Source organism: Balaenoptera musculus, chromosome 5, assembly GCF_009873245.2.
Source record: "Balaenoptera musculus isolate JJ_BM4_2016_0621 chromosome 5, mBalMus1.pri.v3, whole genome shotgun sequence".
Lineage (NCBI taxonomy): Eukaryota > Metazoa > Chordata > Mammalia > Artiodactyla > Balaenopteridae > Balaenoptera > Balaenoptera musculus.
Window position 1 is genome coordinate 75,151,217 of NC_045789.1, and position 19,588 is coordinate 75,170,804.

General features: G+C 37.2%; 1 protein-coding gene across 1 annotated transcript in view; it reads right to left on the reverse strand.

Annotated features, from left to right (window-relative positions):
* The window catches only part of NSUN7 (NOP2/Sun RNA methyltransferase family member 7), a 60,234-nt gene that overhangs the window by 12,746 nt on the left and 27,900 nt on the right, over nt 1-19,588 (reverse strand). Inside the window, 3 exon segments of the mRNA XM_036852165.1 lie at nt 7,095-7,212; nt 8,991-9,092; nt 14,998-15,140. Of these exon segments, the coding sequence (XP_036708060.1) occupies nt 7,095-7,212; nt 8,991-9,092; nt 14,998-15,140 (363 nt within the window).

The window sequence follows — 19,588 nt, forward strand, 5'->3', positions numbered from 1 at the left end:
GCTATGGGTATTATCTCAGTGGACCTGACCTAATCACAGGAGCCATCCAGGTCTACAGCTTAGAGACAGAAGAAATCAGAGATTCAAAGCAGGAGCAGAGTAAGATGCATTATTGTTGGCTTGAAGATGGAGGAATGGCAAGTGGCAAGGAATGAATGTGGTCTCTAGAAGCAGAGAGCAATCTTGGATTGATAGCCAGCAAAGAAACAAGGACCTCAGTCCCACAACCACAAGAGTGAGGTTGGAAGCAAATTTTCCCCCAGAGTCTCCAGCAAAGAATTCATCAAGCTGACATCCTGAGCAGAGAATCCATCCATGCCATCTAGACAACTGACCTACAGAACTCTGAGTTAATTAACAGGTACTGTCTTCAACTGCTACATCTGTGGTAATTTCTTAAGCATAAATAGAAAACTAATACACAATGGCTCACATTTAGTGAGGAGAAATGCCAGACTGTCATGGCAGACAGCGGAAGATAGGATTAGAAGCCTCAGAGGAGTGAGCTTGCTTCAGTGGATGTACTATTAGGGCTCAAGAACTCTCCAGAGGACTATGTTGAGAGGAGGGCCCAGAAGATACACATTTTATCAGAGCAACAAGGAGTGTGCTGCTGGGAGGGCACTAGCAGCACTCATAAGTTCACTGGTGGCTTCCCTCCCTAGGCCAGGGCTGACAGTAGGAGAGGCCATTATAGAACTGGGCTCACTGAGAGCAATGAGAATAAAGATCCTGAAACAACAGAGACTAAGTGGGCAAAGTACCCATCAGAAGCCAGGTGTATGTGATTACTGATTATCTTAATGAGCACCAAGGCTAGAAGAGCAATCCAATCCCACTCATGCACTGCTTATCTTCCCTATACTCCACCTTTACTAGTAACAGAAAATCAAAACACAGAATACAACCTATCAGTACCTAGCCCTCAAGCTCAAAGACTGTTCACTATTAGAAAATATTTAGCATTAATTCACCACCATGTTAAAATGTCAGATGAGAAAAAACATTTGATTGTATCATTAAATGCTGCAAAGGCTTTTGATAAAACTAGGCATCCATTAGCGATTTTAAAAATCTCTTATTACGATCCTGGCATAAGTATAGACATACAGATCAATGAAACAGAATTGAGAGGCCAGAAATAAGCCCATTCATCTATGATCAACTGATTTTCAACAGGGGTGCCAAGACCATTCACTGTAGAAAGAATAGTCTCTTCAACAAACGGTGCTGGGACAACTGGATATCCACATGCAAAGGAATGAAGTTGGACCCCTACCTCATAACATATACAAAAATTAATCAAAATGGATAACAGACATAAACGTAAGAGCTAAGATTACAAAATGGTTGGAAGAAAACATAGGCATAATTCTTCATGACCTTGCATTAAATAACAGTTTCTTAGATATGATACCTAAAGCACAAACAATAAAATAAAAAACAAATAAATCGGACTTCTTCAAAATTATAAACTTTTATGCATCAAAGGACATTATCAAGAAAGTAAAAAGACAGCCCACGAATGGGAGATAATAATTGCAAGTTATATATGTGATAAGGGTATGATATACAGAACATATAAGGGAGTCTTACAACTCAACAATAAAAAAAGACAAATACAGTCATCCCTTGGTAGAGGGGGATTGGTTCCAGGGCACCCCTTGGATACCAAGATCCACAGATGCTCAAATACCTTATATAAAATGGTGTAGTATTTGCATATAACCTAAGCACATGCTCCTGTATACTTTAAATTATCTCTAGATTACTCATAATACCTAATACAATGTAAATGCTATGTAAATAGTTGCAGCAAATTCAAGTTTTGCTTTTTGGAAATTGCTGGAATTTTTTCCCAAATATTTTCAATCTGCAGTTGGTTGAATCCTCAGATGTGGACCCCTCAGACATGGAAGGCCAACTGTAACACACATTTTTTTTAAATAAATTTATTTATTTTATTTATTTATTTTTGGCTGCGTTGGGTCTTCGTTGCTGCGCGCGGGCTTTCTCTAGTTGCAGCAAGCAGGGGCTACTCTTCGTTGCAGTGTGCAGGCTTCTTGTTGCGGGTGGCTTCTCTGTTGCGGAGCATGGGCTCTAGGCACGTGGGCTTCAGCAGCCTGTGGCATGTGGGCTCAGTTGTTGTGGCTCGGCGGGCTCTAGAGCACAGGCTCAGTAGTTGTGGCACACGGCTTAGTTGCTCCGCGGCATGTGGGATCTTCCCGGACCAGGGCTCAAACTCGTGTCCCTGGCCTTGGCAGGCGGATTCTTACCAGTGCGTCACCAGGGAAGTCCGTAACGATACAGTGGCTAAATGGGCAAAGAACCTGAATACATTGTCCAAAGAAGATATATAAATGGTACTAAGGACCTGAAAAGAAGCTCAACTCACTAGTTCCCCAGGAAAATTCAAATCAAAACCACAGTGACCAAGATTGGCCAAGATGGCAGAGTAGGAAGACTCTGAGCTCACTTCTCTCAAGAGCAGCACCAAAATCACAAACTATTTGCAGACAACCATTGATGAAAAAGTCTGGTACCTACCAGAAAAGATCTTCTACAACTAAAGACATAAAGAAAGAGCCCCAAGACAGGTAGGAGGGGCAGACTTGAAATACAGCTAAGTCCCATAACCCCAGGTGGGTGACCCACAAATTGGAGAATAATTATATTGCATAGAGGTTCTCCCACAAGAGTGACAGTTATGAGCGCTATGTCAGGCTCCCCAGCCTGGGGGTCCGGCACCAGGAAGACAAGGCCCCAGGGCATCTGGCCTTGAAGGCCAGTGGGACTTAATTTCAGGAGTCCCACAGGACTGGGAGAAATAGAGACTTCCCTCTTAAATGGCACACACAAAAGCTCACATGTTCTGGAACCCAGGGAAAAAGCAGTAATTTGATAGGAGCCTGGGCCAGACCTACTTGCTGGTCTTAGAGAGTCTCTCAGAGAGGTGAGGGGCGGCTGCGCTCACCCTGGGTGCACAGACACTGGTGGCAGCCATTCTTGGGAGTTCCTTCTACCACATGGATGCTGATACTGGCAAACACCATTGTGGAATCCTCTCTCCTAGCTCATTAGCCACCAAGAACCTGGCCCCACCCAACCCAACAGCCTTAGGTGCCAGTGCTGGGACAAATCAGGCCAAGCAACTATTGGGTGGGCTACAGCACCACCCATCAGCAGACAGACTGCCTAAGACCTCCATATCCGCCTCTGGACAAGGCCCTCTGCCCAATAGAGGGCCCAGGGCCCATTTCCAACCACCAGTGAGCAAGCACCAGCCCCAGAATCCTCTGGGCCTTGCCTGCTCTAGCCTCTGGACCAGGCTGACCCAACGTGGGCAGACACCAGATGCAAGAAAACCACAATCCCACAGCCTGAAAACCTATCCTGTCCAGACCAGGCCAGACCCTGCCCTGGGACCAGCTGGGCCCTGGCCCTGCCCACTAACAGGCCAACAGAAGCTTCAGGACACCCCAGACTCTGTACCCAACTGTGTCAGGATCTGCTCCCCTTCCCTGCCTCACCCCCAGCCATGTTATATCAGCTCTGGGATGTCTGGGTCCTGCAACCAGACTCCAGGACCTGGCTCTTGATGTCAGTAGTCCAGCACTAACCCCAGGACCCAGCTTCAACCACCAGTGGGTGGGCATCCCATAGATTTTGTAAGGTTGTGTTTTCATTTTCATTTGTCTTGAGGCATTTCCTGATTTCTTCTTTGATTTCATTGTTGACCCATTGGTTTCTTAGTAGCATGTTGTTTAGTCTCCATGTGTTCATTCTTTTCCTGTTTTTCTTTCTGTGGTTGATTTCTGGTTTCATACTGTTGTGGTCAGATAAGATGTTTCAAATAATTTCTATCCTTTTAAATTTGTTGAGGTTTTTTTTTTATGACCTAGTATGTGGTCTATCCTAGAGAATATTCCGTGTGCCCTTGAAAAGAATCTGTATTCTGGCTTTTTTGGAAGTAGTGTTCTGTAGATATCAATTAAGTCCTACTGATCTATTGTGTCATTTAGAACCTCTGTTGCCTTACTGATTTTTTTGTCTGGATGATCTGTCCATTGATGTCAATGGGGTGTTAAGGTCTACTATTATTGTATTATTGTCAGTTTCTCCCTTTGTATCTGTTAGTATGTTCAAAGAACTTATACCTACCCTTCTCAAACTATTCCAAAAAATTGAAGAGGGAACACTCCCAAATTCATTCTGAAGCCACCATCACCCTGATACCAAAACCAGACAAAAACACTACAAAAAATGAAAACCACAGGCCAATATCTCTGATGAATATAGATGCAAAAATCTTCAAAACAAGATATTAGCAAACAAAATCCAACAATACATAAAAAGGATAATACACCATGATCAAGCTGTAATCATTCCAGGGTAGCAAGGACAGCTCAATATACGCAATCAATCAATGTGATACACCACATTAACAAAAGGAAAGACAAAAACCACATGATCATCTCAATAGACAGAAAAAGCATTTGACAAAATTCAACACCCATTCTTGATAAAAACTGTCACAGAAGTGGGTATAGGGGGAACATATTTCAACATAATAAAGCCATTTATGACAAACCCACAGCCAACATAATACTCAACAGTGAAAAGCTGAACACCTTCCCACTAAATTCTGGAACAAGACAAGGATGCCCAGTTTCACCACTTCTACTCAACATAGTATTGGAAGTCCTAGCCCCAACAATCAGATAAGAAAAAGAAATGAAAGGTATCCAAATTGGAAGGGAAGAGGTAAAATTGTCACTATTTGGAGATGACATGATACTCTATATAGAGAACCCTGAAGTCTCCACACAAAAACTATGAGAATAAATGAATTCAGCAAGGTAGTAGGATACAAGATTAATATACAGAAATTTGTTGCATTTCTTTACACTAACAATGAAATTTCAGAAAGAGAAAGTAAAAAAGGAAAATCCTGTTTAAAACTGTATCAAAAAATTACCTAGGAATAAACTCAATCAAGGCAGTAAACACCTATATGCTGAAGACTATAAAACTTTGAAAAAGAAACTGAAGATGATTCAAAGAAATGGGAAGATATCCCATGCACTTGGATTGGAAGAATTAATATTTTTAAAATGGCCATACTACTCAAAGCAATCTACAGATTTAATGCAATCCTTATCAAAATACCCATGACATTTTTCACAGAACTAGAACAAATAACCCTAAAATGTATATGGAACCACAAAAGGCCCGGAATTATCAAAGCAATCCTGAGGGAAAAGAACAAAGCAGGAGGCATAACCCTCCAGACTTCAGACTATACTACAGAGTTACAGTAATCAAAACAGTGTGCTGTTGGCACAAAAACAGACATATAGTTCAGTGGAACAGAACAGACAGCCCAGAAATAAACCCACAAACCTATGATCAATTAATCTTTGACAACACAGGCAAGAATATACAATGGATAAAAGACAGTCTCTCTTGAAGACTTGTTGATGTGGTATTGGGAAAGCTGGACAGCTACATATAAATCAATGAAATTACAACACTCTCACACCATACACAAAAATAAACTCAAAATGGTTTAAAGACCTAAATATAAGATTTGACACCATAAAACTCCTAGAAGAGAACATAGGCAAAACATTCTCTGACATAAATTGTAGCAGTATTTTCTTAGATCAGTCTTCCAAGGCAATAGAAATAAAAACAAAAATAAACAAATGGGACCTAATCAAACTTACAAGCTTTTGCACAGCAAGGGAAACCATTAAAAAAAATGAAAGGACAACCTAAGGAATGGGAGAAAATATTTGCAAACAATGCAACCAACAAGGACTTAATTTCCAAAATATACAAACAGCTCATACAACTTAACAACAAAAAAACAAACAACCCAATCAAAAAACTGGCAGAAGACCTTAATAGACATTTCTCCAAAGAAGACATACAGATGGCCAGTAGGCACATGAAAAGATGATCAATGTCACTAATTATTACAGAAATGCAAATCAAAACCACAATGAAGCATCACCTCACGCTGGTCAGAATGGCTGTCATCAAAAAGTCTACACATAATAAATGCTAGAGAGGGTGTGGAGATGTTCCTCTATTTTTGCCATATTACATTCTTAGAACCTTATCCCTGACAGACAAATCAAGAGTCATCCACACTAATGATTTTGGTCATATACCTGCAATAATTCTCTTTGCCAATAGATGGAGATTTAGTTAATGCTGTGTTGAGAAGCTGGCAGAAAAAAGGTCGGCTGTTAGCCACCAACAAGAATTACTAAATAAGGAAGTAAAGTAAGAAGGGAAATATGGATGTGGTTAACAAACATGTCCACCTGTGAACTGGCAAAGGAAAAACATCAAATTAAAAGGAGAGAGCAAACCATATACATATTAAGATGCTACTATAAGAACGACAGGAAAAGTTCAGAACAGGAGAAATAAGTAAAAAATAGGAGACATTTTTAAATACCTTATTAATTGTCACAGTCTTGAAGAACTAATTGGTATCATATAGTAATCTTAAATATACTCCTTATCTTGATGTCCAGGGTTTGGATGGAGTATTACTGTTTTTCTTCTCTGCCTCTAGTTTATTATAGCATTTTACCCAGAAGCTTCTATGGTTATTCAAGCTATTCTTATCTTAGTCCTTGTGGGTGCCAAAGGCTAAATGGGTCTAAGAAACACATGTTTTCAGATAATAAACATACAATTTTCTCTCTATTTTCTAAGGTTATTTTATACTCTTACTTTTCTTCTACTGAAGCACAGATGTATCTAAAACTCAGGGTATAAAGTTTATACTCAATTTATCCAGAAATCAATCAAGTCAACACCCAAATGCCTTTAGCCTTATTTAACAATAACAACAAAAACAAGAATCTTTTAGTGTACAAGAGAATGCACATGCCAAGCCATTGTAAAGGCTTTACAGAACCTACTTTAAAGTTGTAAGAAGTTAGGCTATTTGGTCATATTAAAGTCTAATAAAAAGGAACTGAAACGTCTTCTACTTCTAACTCAGAAAATCAAAATTTTTCACTTTCAAAAACATTTGGTTGAGGTGTTTAGAAGAATCCTTCCTTTCTTACCTATAAGATTGTACTTTAGTCCCGTGGTCTTGAAATTCCAGTGCTTTCTTAACAACAGCTTCATTTTCTTCTGGATAAACTGAACATGTGCAGTAAACAACTGCTTGAGCTCTAGTAACTACATTTAAAGAAGATGGAATTAATATAATGACCCCATTAACAATCCTAAACAAATCTGTTATGTTTTCAAACGTCTGTCTGTACTAATACCACATGGTTTTGATGGGAATTATTTCTATAGATGCTTGCATGGCTCCCCTTTAAAGCATGTATTAGTAATGTAGTCTGTGGCCAATAAATAAATAAAGTAAATCTAACTGGATTGTATGGAAATCTAATCAATGTGACCAACCTAATTACAAACACAAACAAATAAATACTGCAGATTACCATAAGCTTGACACTTCCAGCTATTCTTCCACAAGCCATATCACGTAACTAGTTAAAAGGACTCTAGAAACAGACAGACTTAAACGTGAATCCCAGTTCTGTAACTTACTGCTGTATGAACCTGGGAAAATTACTTAACTCTCCAATTCTTCAACTGTAAAATGAGGTAATATTACTACCTGCAACTCGCTCACTTATTCACACTTACTGAGCACCTACTACGTGCTAGGCATTGTTCTCACCATTCAATATACACACACAAAAATCCCTGCCCCAGGGAGCTTCTTTTCTATGTTTCATTGATATAAGACATAAATAAATAAGAAAATTAGGGAATTCCCTGGTGGTCCAGTGGTTAGGACTCAGCGCTCTCACTGCCAGAGGCCCAGGCTCGATCCCTGGTTGGGGAACTAAGATCCTGCAAGCCACGCAGTGGCACAGCCAAAAAAAAAAAAAAAAAAAAAAATACACACACACACACACACACACACACACACACAGCATTAGGAAGTGACAAATGCTATAGAGCACATCAAAGCAGATACGGAGGACAGTTAGTTTCAAAAGATTATCCTGCAATTTTAAATAGAGTAATCAGAGAAAGAAGTTTAAAAATGCATTATTTACCAACTTCCTCATCTTCCAATCAACTCATTTCATAGATCATATACATACTATCATATTCAAATTAATATTTTTTAATAACATCAATTAAAGGGGCAGAACTCCTCTGTGTTTCCTATTTTGCCTTATTTCTACTTCACATATGCTATATCTTCATATATTAAATCATCTATGCCCTATACTTACCTTTGAGCCTTTGGAGGTCAGGATTTATCCACACTCATATCCCTAACAACCAGCTTAATATCTGACCCAGAGCAGGCATTTGATAAACATGCACTGAATTAATAAAAGTTTATATAATTTCTCAGAGACTTCTAGATTTCCATATCTATGTGTGGAAGGGCATTGGTACTCAAAATCTAAATGGTACTCAAAATCTAAATGCAGTGGTTGAAGCAATAATATAAATACTTAAAGAGCCTTGTTACTCAGACTTAAAGAGATCTAGGCTTTATCTGTAATTGCATCTCTCTGTTCTGTTTTTAGTACTAAGAGAAGTAAGAGTTTGATTAAAATTGGGATTATAGAAGAGTTAGGGGCAGGCACAATGACAACGGAAAAATTACATCGAGTAAGAAGCCAAAGAAAAGAAATAAAGAAGATGAAACTGTACAACAATGGATGTATGTAATTATTTTACTTCAGCATTAAAGAAAACTGTAAATTATTCTTGCTAACCTATGTTTAAAAAGATAGTAAAGCATATATTTTTGAGAATTAAATTGGTAAAAATAAATATTTTGTTATTTGAAGGAACTGAGTGTTCCGAAAAATTCACTTATGGTTCACACATCATTGCCTGAATATAATAGATAAATGAAGTATTAATGTTTCTAAGATTTACAACATATTTTCAGATTACACTGATAACAAACTTACATTTCATTGCATGTGTTAGCTGTTCATATTGCTGTTGAGCAAGAATATGAAGTTTATCTTCTGACGGGCCTCCTTGAGAGAAATCTTTAAGTAAACCTGTATCTAAAAGGAAATAAATGCTTTTAAATATATCACTATTAGATGTTTTTCATATATTGCTATTATCACATTATTTAATATTTTAATCATTTTCCCTATTAATGACAGTTTTCATGGAAAATATTTATTAAAAATAAATAGGCAGGGGACTTCCCTGGTGGCACAGTGGTTAAGAATCCACCTGCCAATGCAGGGGACACAGGTTCAAGCCCTGGTCCGGGAAGATCCCACATGCCGTGGAGCAACTAAGCCCCTGCACCACAACTACTGAGCCTGTGCTCTGGAGCCCGTGAGCCACAACTACTGAAGCCTGTATGCCACAACTACTGAAGCTTACGTGCCTATAGCCCATGCTCCACAACAAGAGAAGCCACTGCAATGAGAAGCCCGTGTACCGCAATGAAGAATAGCCCCCGCTCATTGAAACTAGAGAAAGCCTACACACAGCAACGAAGACCCAACCAAAAATAAATGAATAAAAATAAATTTTTTAAAATAAATAAATAAATAGGCAGTACTGTAAAAATACTTAAAAACTGAATTGATAAAGGTAATTTTGCATAGTTTTAATATTATTTTTCCTTTTTTCTCCAAGTTCTTATGATATAGTCATCCAACCAGCCAAAATAAGTCATTTAGGTATAAAAAACAGAATACAGTCAGTCTGGGTACTAATAGAGGGAAAAAAGATTTATTTTCCAAGGTAGAAACTGATGGGCTATAGTCAGATCTGAGTAAGAAAGAACACAAAAGGATACATTAAGTGTCAGTTAAAAACACTAACTTACTGAAAGAAATTTTGGAAGAAAAAACTAGAAGGTCCGTGTGCAGCAACGAAGACCCAATGCAGCCAAAAATAAATTAATAAAATTAATAAAAAGAAAGAAATTCTTATAGTAAGTCTTTAAATTTCTGAAGCTATTTTTAACATATTTCTCAGTAATATTAACTAAGATATATTGAATACTACTCTATATAGATTATTTTATTCAACAACCCCTTGAAGCATTATTATCCCTTTTAACATTGAAAAAACTGTTCAAGCATACATTAAACAACTTGTCTAAGGTCACATAGCTACTAGTTGAAAGCCAGGTTCTAGCTTGGCAATCTGACCAACCTTCTAACCCCTGTTTTATTCTGCCTCTCAGTAACTCGCTGCAGTATGAAAGCCAATTATTTATACCATATATTTGGCTATTCCCCACTCCAGTAATATCACTAAAGGTTAATTAAACTCCATTTCTTCCCAATTTAGTTTTACACTTCACATTTTTCTCTTTCATCACTTTTTAAAGGACTATTTACCCATTATTATACTCTAAAACCATATCAGCTTACCTTTTTCACCCCATTTTAAAATAATTCCAAGTTGTTAGCAGAGATCGACTTCATACATTCCTCAAATATGATAATTTTTATGATAAACATTCTAAAATTGGTTGTAATGTTTTTCAATGTTAAATTGTTTTTCAAACTAATTCATGATTTCTCACATATCTAAGTCTTTTGGATTCATCCCCACTAAATTTATGGCTAATATTTCTACCATAATCACTAGGTTAGCAGTTCCTTATTTGCTCTGGCTATTACCTCATCAAAGTACAGTTTCCTTCAAAACCCTCCTTTTTTCCAGGTTTGCCAAAGACCACTTCTTGGCTTATCCGGTCATCTCTTCAAGGATTTCAAAATATTACCAATATCTAGGAAACTTTTTTTTTTTTTAATAAATTTATTTATTTATTTATTTTATTTTTGGCTGCATTGGGTCTTCGTTGCTGCACGCGGGCTTTCTCTAGTTGTGGTGAGTGGGGGCTACTCTCTGTTGCGGTGTGTGGGCTTCTCATTGCGGTGGCTTCTCTTGTTGTGGAGCACGGGCTCTAGGCACGTGGGCTTCAGGAGTTGTGGCTCCCAGGCTCTAGAATGCAGGCTCAGTAGTTGTGGCGCACGGACTTAGTTGCTCCATGGCATGTGGGATCTTCCCGGACCAGGGCTCAAACCCGTGTCCCCTGCATTGGCAGGCGGATTCTTAACCACTGCGCCACCAGGGAAGCCCTAGGAAACTTTTTACTTTCCCTCTTTTTGTCATTTGTAGTTCCCTTTGTGCTTCACCCACACCCCAGCCTCTAAATGATTTTTACCTATGGTTTATTTTGTTCTGCATTCCTACTTCAAGATGACCCAGGATAAGGCCAGAGTCTCACAGTAGTTCTAAGCTCTAGTTCTCTTAACTGGAATGCTTATTGTAGCTGCAGCTATTTCTTCCCCTCTTCTTTCAAAATCTAATTCTTCTTTGATCATTTCCCAAAGTTAGTGTGGGAATTCTCTCAGTCTACCATACTCCCATCTGAGTTGGTTAGTCTTGGAAAGAAATTTTCTGTAGCAAGACAGAATTCCACATAGTTCAGTATAAGCCCAGTTAAAAATTGTGTGGTATAGTGCAGGGGTCCCCAACCCCCAGCCATGGACCAGTAGTGGTCCGTGGCCTGTTAGGAACTGGGCCACACAGCAGGAGGTGAGCAGTGGGCGAGTGAGTGAAGCTTCATCGGTATTTACAGCCGCTCCCTATCACTCACATTACCGCCTGAGCTCCTCCTCCTGTCAGATCAGGGGCAGCATTAGAGTCTCATAGGAGTGTGAACCCTACTGTGAACTGCACAAGCGAGGGATCTAGGCTGCGCGCTCCTTATGAGATCTTAATGCTGATGATCTGAGGTGGAGCTGAAGGTGGTGATGCTAGCACTGGGGAGCGGCTGGCAAATGCAGATCATCATTAGCAGAGAGGTTTGACTGCACAGAGAGCATAATAAATCAATTGCTTGCAGACTTCATATCACATCCCTATCAGTTATACAGATTGCCAACAAACGCATGAAAGGAATGCTCAACATCATTAACCATTAGAGAAATGCAAATCAAAATTACAATGAGATATCATCTCACACTGGTCAGAATGGCCATCATCAAAAATCTACAAACAATAAATGCTGGAGATGGTGTGGAGAAAAGGGAACCCTCTTTGCACTGTTGGTGGGAATGTAAGTTGATATAGCCACTATGGAGAACAGTATGGAGGTTCCGTAAAAAACTAAAAATAGAACTACCATATGACCCAGCAATCCCACTACTGGGCATAAACCCTGAGAAGACCATAATTCAAAAAGAGTCATGTACCAAAATGTTCATTGCAGCTCTATTTACAATAGCCAGGACATGGAAGCAACCTAAGTGTCCATCAACAGATGAATGGATAAAGAAGATGTGGCACATACATACAATGGAATATTACTCAGCCATAAAAAGAAACGAAATTGAGTTATTTGTAGTGAGGTGGATGGACCTAGAGTCTGTCATACAGAGTGAAGTAAGTCAGAAAGAGAAAAATAAATACCGTATGCTAACATATATATATGGAATCTAAGGAAAAAAAAAAAAAAAGGTCACGAAGAACCTAGAGGCAAGACGGAATAGAGACACAGACCTACTAGAGAATGGACTTGAGGATAAGGGGAGGCGGAAGGGTAAGCTGTGACAAAGTGAGAGAGTGGCATGGACATATATACACTACCAAACGTAAAACAGATAGCTAGTGGGAAGCAGCCGCATAGCACAGGGAGATCAGCTCGGTGCTTTGTGACCACCTAGAGGGGTGGGATAGGGAGAGTGGGAGGGAGGGAGACGTAAGAGGGAAGAGATATGGGAACATATGTATATGTATAACTGACTCACTTTGTTATAAAGCAGAAACTAACACACCATTGTAAAGCAATTATACTCCAATAAAGATGTTAAAAAAAAAAAATCCCTATCAGTGAGTGGCAAGTGACAATTAAGCTGTATCTTATGGAGTAGACTGGACATAAGCAACACACTTCGGGTGTCACTGTCTCCCATCACACCCAGATGGGACCATCTAGTTGCCGGAAAACAAGCTCAGGGCTCCCACTGATTCTGCATTATGGTGAGTTGTATAATTATTTCATTATATATTACAATGTAACAATAATAGAAATAAAGTGTACAATAAGGACTTCCTTAGTGGCACAGTGGTTAAGAATCCGCCTGCTGGACTTCCCTGGTGGCAGAGTGGTTAAGAATCAGCCTGGCAATGCAGGGGACACGGGTTCGAGCCCTGGTCCGGGAAGATCTAAGCAACTAAGAGCAACTAAGCAACTAAGCGGAGCAACTAAGCCCATGCGTCACAACTACTGAACCTGCACTCTAGAGCCCACGAGTCAAAACTACTGTGTCCGTGTGCCACAACTGCTGAAGCCTGCATGCCTTGAACCCATGCTCCGCAACAAGAGAAGCCACTGCAATGAGAAGCCCGCGCACCACAAGGCCACAACTAGAGAAAGCCCGTGCACAGCAACGAAGACCCAACACAGCCAAAAATAAATAAATAAAATTAAAAAAAAAAAAAAAAAAAGCGCACAAAAATGTAGTGTGCTTGAATCATCCCGAAACCATCCCCCCACCCCAACCGCCAGTCCGTGGAAAAACTGTCTTCCATGAAACCAGTCCCTGGTGCCAAAAAGGTTGGGGACCACTGGTACAGTGGAATTCTTTCTATAGTGTAGTATAGTGGAATGCTTTCTATAGTGTAGTATAGTGGAATTCTTTCTATAGTGTAGTATAGTGGAATGCTTTCTATAGTGTAGTATAGTGGAATGTGCTAACTAATCTGAATTTGAATCCCAGCTTTGAATCTAGCTACGTGACCTCAGGCAACTTGCTAACTTTGTCTGAATCTTGGGGTTTTTTTTCCCCTTTATAAAACAGAGATAATTAAATAACACTATCCTCACAAAGTTATTGTGAATATTAAGTTATAATGCATGAACACTTCCTAGATATTGACGGGGGCATAGTTGCGCTCCATAAATATTAGTTTCTTTCCCTCAATTACTTTTTCTTCATTTTAGATTCTGTCCTTGCTAGAAATAGAAAACAGTTACTCAACATATTCTGAATGTTGGTGGAATGTCTTCTTTGTCTAATATTCTAGTTAACCGTATCTATGCCTTTCACTATAAACAAGGGATTAGAGTAAGAAGCAATTTCAGTTAACACACTGTGATTAAGAGCATGATTCAAAGGGCTAGAGTCAGAGCAGTAGTGTCTGAATCCAGGCTCTGACACTTACTAGTCAAAAGACTCTGAGAGGCTTCAACCTCTCTTGAGCCTCAGATTCCGTATTTATAAAAGAGAAATAATGAGTAACCAATTCATTGAGTTCTTGTGAGGATTTGATGAAATAATCCAAGCAAAGTATTTAGTTCAGCGCCTTATACATAAGTGCTCAATAAATGTTAATGTTAAATAATATTTCTTAATTTATTAAAGAAGCAAATAAAATATTCTCAGAATATTTAATCTGAGATATTCGTATCATAAAACATACATACTGGGGGTTAAAGAAGTCTTGAGTTTGAAATAGTCTAATCATGATTTAATTGGGATCATCTTGGAGCACAGACTCTAGAGTCAGGCAGATCTAAATCTGAATCCTAGCTCTCTTACCAACTAGTTATGTGACTTTATAAAAATGAATGAATCTTTCTGAGTCTCAGTTTTTTTATCTATAAAATGCTGATAAATGTTAATGCCTATATTTTGAGCTCTGGTATATGCCAGAATAGCATACTGGCATCTGTTCTGATTGCCTACATCACTCTAATTATTGAACATTTTGAATATTCCCCTTGCCCATATCTCACAGAACTGGTATAATAAAGATTAAATGAGGTAATGGATGTAAAATACTTTATCCATATTAAGTGCTTTACATATGGTAGTTATTCATTAATCAGACGTATCTGATATGTCATCTTAATGATTTTAAATAATTTCATTTAAAAAATATTAAAATTTCAATAATTTAGAAATTAAAAGTTAAAGCAAGTACCTTCATGCTCATTTAAAATAAATTCTACTGGATTGCTAACACCCAGTCCTGAACAACGAGGTAGCAGCAGAATCACTTTAACTTTCTGTAACCTATGATCCTTTGATTCAAGGTTAATAAATGTCTCATGAAGTATTCAATATCTGGAGAAAAAAACACAGAAAATATATGTAAAAATATTAATTAAAAATCTTAATGCAGTATGTAATTATATCTGTTTATCATTGTTCATTTTTAAATCCTCAACCCCACAAAAAGTCATTTTAATGCAGTCAGAAAAGAGGATTATTTTCTGATAACATCCTAAAGTTAATACGTGAATTCTCTTAATAGAGTTCTTTCTCCTTTACTTGAGAGAATGATTTTGAAGTTTAAATATCTTCTACATAAAATATAATTTAAATTTTCCATTCTGAACTTCAGATTCCATTTAAAGCAGTATGGTATAGTGGAGGGAAATGGCTTTTAGAGGCAGAAATACCCAAGTTTGACTCCCAACTTCACTATTTACTATCTGTGTGACTTAATCTAAGCCTCAATTTCCTTATTTGTAAAATGGGATAATATGCCACACCTCATCTAATTGTAGTGAAGATTGAGATAAAGTAGTTAGGCTTAGCATGGTGCCTAGTATACAGCAAATGCTCAGTATTGGTTTCTCCCCTTCCCATTTTTTAACCCCTTTTATATTCTATTTTTCCCAGAAAAAAAATTTTTATTAGCATTTATATTTTCATTTAGCATTTTATAATTTTTATTTAGGCACAGTCTAAAGGTCCTCAGGAACCTTATAATTTAAGAGTGTCTGCCTTCCCTCAGTTTATAACTATCTGTGTCCCTATCTTAGGGCCACCCCTTCACTTCTGCAATGGCTCCCATTCCCCTCATCTGCTGAGGAGTCGCTCTTGAAATTGCCCTACCCAACCCTTCTCTTGTCTGATCAATTCTTCCCTCTTTCTAGTCTGTCCTTTTGAAAAAAAATTTTTAATCAAGTGGGCCTTTTTCTTTTTTCCCCTATTTTTAACTTTTTATCGTAAAAGTTTAAACATATTATGTCAAAAATAGACATAATATGTAATAAATTCTCAAGTACCCGTTATGGTGCTTCAACAATGAACCTATCATGCCCACTCTTGTTTCATCTATATCCGCACCCACTTCCACTCCCCCATATTATTTTGAATCTATAAAATATTTCACCATATATCTCTAAAAGATAAGAACCCCTTTAAAAATACAACCCCATACATTTAAAAAAGTAATTCCTTATTATCATCAAATAATAACGGCATACAATCGTGGCTCAAATTTTCCAATAGTCTCACACTTGTCAAATTTTTTTTTACAGTTTGTTTAAATCAGGATTTAGATAAGGTACATACATTGCAATTAGTTGATGTCTTATTTTAAATTTCTTTTTGTTTATAGGTACCCTCTCCATTTTTTCTTACCAGTTATTTCTTAATGAAACATGTTTTTTTTGTACTACTAGAGTTTCCCACAGTCTGGATTTTGCTAATTACTTTCCTAAAGTGTAGTTTATTAGTAGCTGGATCTTTAGAGCTTAATTAGATTCAAGTTCTTTTTTTTTCTTGGTGGGTGGGGAGCACAAAACTACTTCACAAGTGGCATCACATTCATCCATTAAATTGCCTTTATGGTACCAGCAAAGGGGTTGCAAAATAATCATATTCTACTTCCGTCTTCCCTTTTTCATTTATCACCTGGAATGCTTCTAAAAGAAGAAACTTCCCTTCCTCTACTGCTTGGTTACCCAGTGGTTCCTATTCTCTCTGGTTAACTAGGTAAAAATTCAAAGGGGTAATAAACCTGGAAGCGCTGGATCATAGGGCATGTATTTTTTTCAATTTCAGTGATTAATGCTAGTTTTCCAAAGTCACTGTACAAATTTACAGTCCAACCAACAGTGTTTGAGCATTCCTAATGCTCCTTACCTTGCCAGCACATGGTACTGCCATCTTTTTAATTTTAATCATTCTGTGGATACGTGGTGGTAAGTTGTGATTTGAACTGCATTTCCCTGATTACTAATGGGGTTAAGGTACTTTTACATAAGTTTTTTTGGTATTTGTATATCCCCTTTTGTGAAATACCTGGTCATGTCTCTTGCACATTTTCCAATTGGGCTGTCTTTTTTATTGTTAATTTGTAAGAATTCTTTGTACACTGGGCAAAAAAAACTCTTCATCAGTTTATATATTCTCTCTCTACAGTTTGCCTTTGTACTCTCTTAACACATAGAAGTCCTTAAATTTTAAAAAATTTTACTGTAGTCCAATTTATCAATCTTTTCTTTTATGATGAGTGCTTTATGTGCCCTGTTTAAGAAATCTTTACCAACCCCAGTCAAGAAGTTTTCTCCTATAATACATTCTAGATTCTAGATTTGTGTAGATGGTGTGAAGCAGGGGTCATTTTTTTCCCAGCACCGTTTACTAAAAAGACCTTCTCTTCCTTAATATCCTGTAGCATCAAGAGGATTGAATTGAATCTATACAGATCAACTTGGAGAGGAAACTCATCTTTACGACATTTAGTATTTCAATTCATGAACATGGTCTGTTGTTTCCATTTATTTAGGTCTTCTTTCTTTCTTTCAATAATGTCCCATAAGTTTTATGAGGAGGTCTTACACATCTTTTACTAGATGTATTGCTAAATGTTTTACGTTTTTTTGTTCATTGTAAAAGGTATCTGCTTCATTTTCAAATTTTTGTTTTTGGTGTATGGAAACTGAATTTGTATGCTGACCTTGTATCTAGCAACACTGCAAAAGTCATACATGTAACTGATTCACTTTGCTGTACAGCAGGAACTAACACAACATTGTAAATCAAGTATACCCCAATAAAAATTAATTTAAAAAAGGCATACGTGAAATCTATAGTTTAGTTATAGATTACCTTGTATTTTCCACATATATAATCATGTCACCTATAAATTAAAGACAATTTTATTTCTTCCTTTCCAATCTTTATATCTTCTATTTCTTCTTTTCCTTCCTTACTGTACTGCCTATGATTCCCAGTACAATGTTGATTAGAAGTGGTGATGGCAGGCATGCTTATCTAATCCCTGATACCAGAAAGCTTTAAACATGCCATCAAGTATGATATTTCCTGTGTATATATATAATGAATGAGTGTTAAATTTTATCAAATTTCTTTTCTGCATCTATTGAGATGACCATAAAATTATTCTCCTATTAACATGATCACATAAATTGATTTTTAAGAGTTAAACCAACTTTGTATTCCTAGAATCCAGCTTATTTATAATGTATTATTATTCTTATATATTTCTAAATACAGTTTGCTAATACTTATTTCAGTTAGCTAACACTTATTTTTACAAATGCGCTAATGAGTGGCACTAGCCTATAATTTTCCTTCTTTAATATCCATTTCAAGTTTTTGATATCAAGGTTATAAATTAACTGGGAAGTAATCCTTCTTTTTCTATTCTCTGAAAGAGTATTATTTATTTCTTCCTTAAAGGACTAAAGGTTTTTAAATTTTTTGCTTTGAGTGGGGAGATTTTCAATTATGAATTTAATAGACATTTATATCCACTAATTTTAAGATCTTAATAGATACAAGAGTATTCAGATTTTCTATTTCTTCTTCTGTCAGTTTTGGTAAGTTGTGTTGTTCCAGTAATATGCCAATGTCATCTAAATGTTCAAGTTTGCTCATAGTATCTTTTTATTATGTTTTAAATGTCTCTAGGATCTGTAGTAATATCTCCTTGTCCATTACTGATAACTGAATTGTTTTATAAACTTTTTTCTTGAAGAGCTGACTTAATATACTTTACCCATTTTTAAATGGTGATATATGTCTTATTATTGTTTACATATTCTAGATACAAGTCCCTTATTACATATATGATTTGCAAATATTTTCTCCCATTCTGTGGGTTGTCTTTTCACTTTCTTGATAGTGTCCTTTGAAGAACAAAAGGTTTTCATTTAGATGAACTTTAATTTATCTTTTCTTTTGTTGTGCTTTTGGTGTTTAAACAACCACTGCCAAATTCAAAGTCACAAAGTTTTACCCCTGTGTTTTCTTCTAGAAGTTTTATAGTTTTACCTCTTATAATTAGGTCCTTGATCCAGTTTGAGTTAATTTTTGTATATGATTTGAAGTAAGGGTCCAACTTCATTCTTTTGCACGTGGATATCCAGTTACCCCAGCACCATTTATTGAAAAGACTATTCTTTCCTTGTTGAATGGTCTTGGCGCACTTGTCAAAAATCAATTGACCATAAATGTAAGATTTTACTTCTGGATTCTCAATTCTATCCACTGATCTACATGTTTATCTTTATGCCAGTCCCACATTGTCTTGATTACTAAAGCTGTGTAGTGAATTTTGAAATCAGGAAGTGTGAGCCCTATAACTTTGTTCTTTTTCAAGACTGCTTTGGCTACTCCAGGTCCCTCGGATTTCCATGTGAATTTTAGGACAGAATGTCAATTTCTGCAAAAAAGCCAGCTAGGGGTTTTATAGGGATTGCATTAAATCTGTATTTTTTTCATGGATTCTTTAGAATTTTCTATATACAGAG